The sequence below is a fragment of the Rhinopithecus bieti genome, unplaced genomic scaffold, assembly GCF_001698545.2.
Source record: "Rhinopithecus bieti isolate Rb0 unplaced genomic scaffold, ASM169854v2 scaffold_18153, whole genome shotgun sequence".
NCBI classification, from domain to species: domain Eukaryota; kingdom Metazoa; phylum Chordata; class Mammalia; order Primates; family Cercopithecidae; genus Rhinopithecus; species Rhinopithecus bieti.
The window spans coordinates 2,110,407-2,115,742 of NW_016809139.1; the positions used below are offsets into that span (position 1 = coordinate 2,110,407).

A 5,336-nucleotide genomic window follows, 5' to 3' on the forward strand; every position below is an offset into this window, starting at 1 on the left:
GGAGGGGAGGGGAGGGGAGGGGAGGAGAGGAGAAGAGAAGAGAAAGAAAACAAAGTCACTACAGGAAAATCCATGAGCAGTGGGGGGGACACACGCAGGACCCAAGAGCCAAGCCAGAGGGGAAGGCTCCAGCTCCACGACAGAGGCAGCAGCCAGGGGCAGGGCATCAGGGCCACAGGGGGCAAGCACAGCAGGCCACCCCAGGTACCAGAGCTCAGCAGTGAGGAGGGTGTCCAGGTGGCAGAAGAGGGAAGTACAGAACAAGATGTGAGCCCCAAGTGAGATGATGAAGGATTCTGGGGCTGGCACAGTGGAATAAGGGTATAAGGGTACAGGGGCCAAGCAGGGCACAAAGGGCATCCCCCAGACAGGGATGCCCTCACAAGGGTGTTGCAGATCAAGTGAGGTGAGGAGGAAGTCTGTGCCAGGCACAGTGCCAGGCAAGTGCAGGAACGGCCATTCACCTGCTGGGAGCAGAGCAGCAGTGACAGAAGGATGGTCATTCACAGAGGGATTACTCCCAACAGAAACACAGAGGAGAACCAGCACCCAGCTCCTCCATGTGAAAAACGGAGTTACAAACACAGATGGGAGGAAACCAGGATCACCCTTGCAGTGCCAGACTTGAATGGGCTCACGAGTGTACATGTATGTATGTACATACATAAGCAGCTACCCACGAAATACAAATGTAAACGTGTGCACTTACACGTGTGGGTGTACACACATGTGTTCTCTAGCCATGCCGAGAGCTCACCGGCAAAGCTCTCCCCTAGCTCCAGGTCCTGACTTCTAAATGCAATTTCCCACTGGAAGGAGCCAGGGCTGAGCCCTGAGATGAAGCAAAAGGAGGAGATGAGCCCAGAGAGTACTCACAGCATCAGTACATTCTCAGCACATCAGTACAGAAGCCAAATGCAGAACAATCTGCACATCAATGGTTCATCACTAATACTATGATAGTAAGAGATTACACTCCATCAAAAACTAGAAATCAATGAGTGAACTGCTTCTAGCCAAGATGAAGTGACAGGGACTGGATTTACACCACCGCCTGAACCAATCAAAAAAAACCAGGGTGGGCGCGGTGGCTCACACCTGTAATCCCAGCACTTTGGGAGGCTGAGGCAGGCAGATCACTTGAGGTCAGGAGTTCGAGAACAGCTTGGCCAACATGGTGAAACCCCGTCTCTACTAAAAATGCAAAAATTAGCTGGGCGTGGTAGTGGGCACCTGTAATCCCAGCTACTTGGGAGGCTGAGGCAAGAGAATTGCTTGAACCCAGGAGGTGGAGGCTGCAGTGAGCTGAGATCTCACTACTGCACTCCAGCCTGGGTGACAGAGCAAGACTCTGTCTCAAAAAACAAAAACAAAAACAAAAAAAAAACCACCAAAAACCAAGAAACATGAATCAATGGTTTTCAAGACCATGGACCCCAAGGAACAAAGGACAATGATTTCTCCCCTCAACCCTTAGAGATGGGAAACAAGCCCAGCAAGCCCCCAGGGTGCCGACCAGAGAGTGGGGAGGGCAGGGGTTACAGAGGGGAAGCCGGCAGACTCCCTGAGCGGAGGACACAGAGCCAAGGCCAGGGAGATCGAGACAGCTAGACTTCCTAGGGCTGTGTTGGGAGAGGAGAGGGACACGAGTCCTGTAGACCGGCACAGGGCCCTCGAGTATTCCACAGGGAACTGACGAGTAAGTGCGTGCAGGAACCACCCATCGCCGGAACAGAACCCGCAGACACGAACAGAGGCACCCATGCTTGGCAGTCACACAGGGAAGGGAACAGGGCTGTCCCCACAGGCCAGTCTGGAAAACCAGAGGAACTCAAGACCGTCTTGCCTCGGCTGTGAGGAATAATTTGTCCTGGACTGATCACTGCTCCAGACCTATCAAATCATAAAGCTATACTCAAAAGAAAAAATCAATCAATAGAAATAGCCCCAGTAATGACACAGAAAGCAATTAAAAGAGTTACAGTAACTAGTGTCATTTAGTTATTTCATATGTTGAAGAAGGTAGTAGACTGAAGTGAAGCAGACACATGGAAGATAATTAAGAAAAAGACTCGGCCGGGCGCGGTGGCTCAAGCCTGTAATCCCAGCACTTTGGGAGGCCGAGACGGGCGGATCACGAGGTCAGGAGATCAAGACCATCCTGGCTAACATGGTGAAACCCCGTCTCTACTAAAAAAAAATACAAAAAACTAGCCGGGCGAGGTGGCGGGTGCCTGTAGTCCCAGCTACTTGGGAGGCTGAGGCAGGAGAATGGCGTGAACCCGGGAGGCGGAGCTTGCAGTGAGCCGAGATCAGGCCACTGCACTCCAGCTTGGGTGACAGAGCGAGACTCCGTCTCAAAAAAAAAAAAAAAGAAAAGAAAAAAAGAAAAAGACCCATATGGAACTTTTAGAGACGAAAACCTCAACATCTAAAATGAAAAATATACTAAGCGGAACGAGAGCCGATTAGACACCGCAGAAGAAAAGGTTAACATGAAGACAGAGCAGCAGCAATTACCCAAATGAAACGCCAAGAAAAAGGGCTACAAAAAATATCAACGGATTATCAGTGAGTTATGGAACTTCAGGTAGCATTTATACACATATATATATATACATACATACCTACATACATACACACATACATACATACATACACACACTCATACATACATACACACACACACAGAATCCCCAGAAGAGGGAGCAACAGAAAAACAATCTGAGGAAACAATGACGAAAAATGTTCTACATCAGGCCACGTGCGGTGGCTCATGCCTGTAATCCCAGCACTCTGGGATCACTTAAGGCCAGGAGTTCGAGACTAGCCTAGCCAACACAGCAAAACCCTATTTTACTAAAATACAAAATTAGCCAGGTATGGTGGCTTACACCTATACTTTTGAGCTACATGGGAGGATGAGGCACAAGAATCGCTTGAACCCAGGAGGCAGAGGTTGTGGTGAGACAAGATGGAGTCACTGCACTCCAGCCTGGGTGACAAAAAAAAAAAAAAGAAAGAAAAATGTTCTAAATTAGATCAAAACTATAAACCCCAGGCAGTTTGAATCACGGTGCAACAAAGGAGTAGGTGGTGGGATCTTGCCGTGGGTCTGATCAGTCCTTTCTCTGCCTTGCTTGCTTGAGCTTCAGCAGAATTCGAATTGGCTGGCAGTAAGGCGGGGAAGGACTCTGGAAAGGCCAAGACAAAGGCGGTTTCCCGCTCACAGAGCCGTCTTGCAGTTCCCAGTGGGTCGTATTCATCAACACCTGAAATCTAGGATGGCCAGTCATGGACGTGTGCGCACGACTGCCGCTGTATACAACGCAGTCATGCTGGAGTACCTCGCCGCAGAGGGGCTTGAACTGGCAGGAAATGCATCAAAAGACTTAAAGGTGGCTGGGCGCGGTGGCTCACGCCTGTAATCCCAGCACTTTGGGAGGCTAAGGCGGGAGGATCACCTGAGGTTGGGAGTTCAAGACCAGCCTGACCAATATGGAGAAATCCTGTGTCTACTAAAAATACAAAGCTAACCGGATGTAGTAGCACATGCCTATAATCCCAGCTACTCGGGAGGTTGAAGAAGGAGAATCGCTTGAACCTGGGAGGCGGAGGTTGCAGTGAGCCGAGATCGTACCGTTGTACTACAGCCTGGGCAACAAGAGGAAAACTCAATCTCAAAAAAAAAACAGACTTAAAGGTAAAGTGTATTACCCCTCGTCGCTTGCAAGTTGCTATTCATGGAGATGAGGAATTGGATTCTCTTGTCAAGGTTACACTTGCTGGTGGTGGTCACTCACACCCCACAAATCTCTGACTGGGAAGAAAGGACGACAGCAGACTGTCTAAAGGATGCCTGGATTCCTTGTTTGTCAGGACTGTAAATACTCTAACAGCTGTCCAGTGTTGGTGATTCCAGTGGACTGTATCTCCGTGAAAAACACAATTTTACCTTTCTGCAATTCTATCTGAGCAAGTTAGAAGTTTAATTAGCTTTCCAACTAACCAAATTTCTGCATTCAAGTCTTAACCATATTTAAGTGTTACTGTGGCTTCAAACAAGCTATTGATTCTGAAGCAGTGGGTTTTGACTGAGTTGACTGTTTTTAAAAAACTGCTCAGATTTTAATTGTGATGCAGAAGTTACAGTAACAAACATCTGGTTTTATACAGACGTTATTTCCACTCTGGCGGATAAGCTCGATAAAGGTCATATCCACCCGCACAAAAAAGAAAAAATAAATAAATAAACCCTCAAACCCCAAGCACAAGAAGTATGAAGAAAGCTACACCAAAGCATACCGTAATCAAACTGTTAAAAACCACTATAAAGAAAAAACTCTTGGCCAGGCCTCGTGGCTCATGCCTGTAATCTCAGCACTTTGGGAGGCCAAGGTGGGTGAATCACGAGGTCAGAAGTTCGAGACCAGCCTGGCCAACACAGTTAAACCCTATCTCTACTAAAAATACAAAAAAAAATTAGCTGGGCATGGTGGTGGGCACCTATAATCCCAGCTACTCAGGAGGCTGAGGCAGAAGAATCGCTTGAACCCAGGAGGCAGAGCTTGCAGTGAGCCGAGATCGCGCCACTGCACTCCAGCCTGGGCAAGAGAATGAGATTCAGTCTCAAAAAAAAAAAAAAAAAAAAAAAGATTTTAAAGAAAAGGAAGAGACAGCGATGGAAATGGAAACTGGGTGGGTAAATATGCACAGTGACTCACACCTGTAATCCCAGCACTTTAGGGAGTCCCAGGCAGGCGGCTCACCTGCGGTCAGGAGTTCGAGAACGTCCTGGCCAACGTGGCAGAAACCCCATCTCTATTAAAAATACAAAAAGTTAGACAGGCATGGTGGCGGATGCCTGTAATCCCAGCCACTTGGGAGGCTGAGGCAGGAGAATCAATTGAACCCAAGAGGCGGAGGTTGCAGTGAGCTGAGATGGCACCACTGCACTCCAGCCTGGGCAACAAGCGAAACTCCGTCTCAAAAAAAAAAAAAAAAAAAGACATTTTTCTATTTTAATCTCTCCAAGGCATAACTGACTGCTTAAGACAAAAACAGTAACAATGTACTATGGGGTTTTAATACATATAGCAAATGTATGACGACAATAACAAAGTCTGGGAGGGAGAAAACAGAAGTCAATGATACAAAGCTCTTCTATCATGCATCAAGTAATATAATTAATATTACTTGAAGGAAGAATTATGGTAAGTTACAGATGTACTCTATAAATCCTAAAGCACCTACTCAACATAACAAAGAGTTTTACTTTTAAATCTAAAATCCTAACTACTATCAACTTACTCCTTTTTTTTTTTTTTTTTTTTTTT

At 47.1% G+C, this 5,336-nt stretch overlaps 2 protein-coding genes across 5 annotated transcripts in view; one reads left to right on the forward strand and one right to left on the reverse strand.

Annotated features, from left to right (window-relative positions):
- TRAPPC10 (trafficking protein particle complex subunit 10) overlaps positions 1 to 5,336 on the reverse strand; it is a 100,419-nt gene that overhangs the window by 62,191 nt on the left and 32,892 nt on the right. The window lies entirely within an intron of this gene.
- LOC108539820 (histone H2A.V-like) lies at positions 3,240 to 3,820 on the forward strand. The gene is made up of 2 exons (XM_017888741.1): positions 3,240 to 3,398; positions 3,704 to 3,820. The coding sequence occupies exons 1-2, from the start codon at positions 3,285 to 3,287 to the stop codon at positions 3,818 to 3,820; spliced, it is 231 nt and encodes a 76-aa protein (XP_017744230.1). The 5' UTR covers positions 3,240 to 3,284.

What these genes read in the sequence shown, in the direction of transcription:
- LOC108539820 (XM_017888741.1), top strand. Translation starts at nt 3,285, where the DNA reads ATGGCCAGTCATGGACGTGTGCGCACGACTGCCGCTGTATACAACGCA. An exon ending in ATGCATCAAAAGACTTAAAG is followed by an intron (nt 3,399 to 3,703) that starts GTGGCTGGGCGC and finishes ACAGACTTAAAG; the next exon opens with GTAAAGTGTATTACCCCTCG.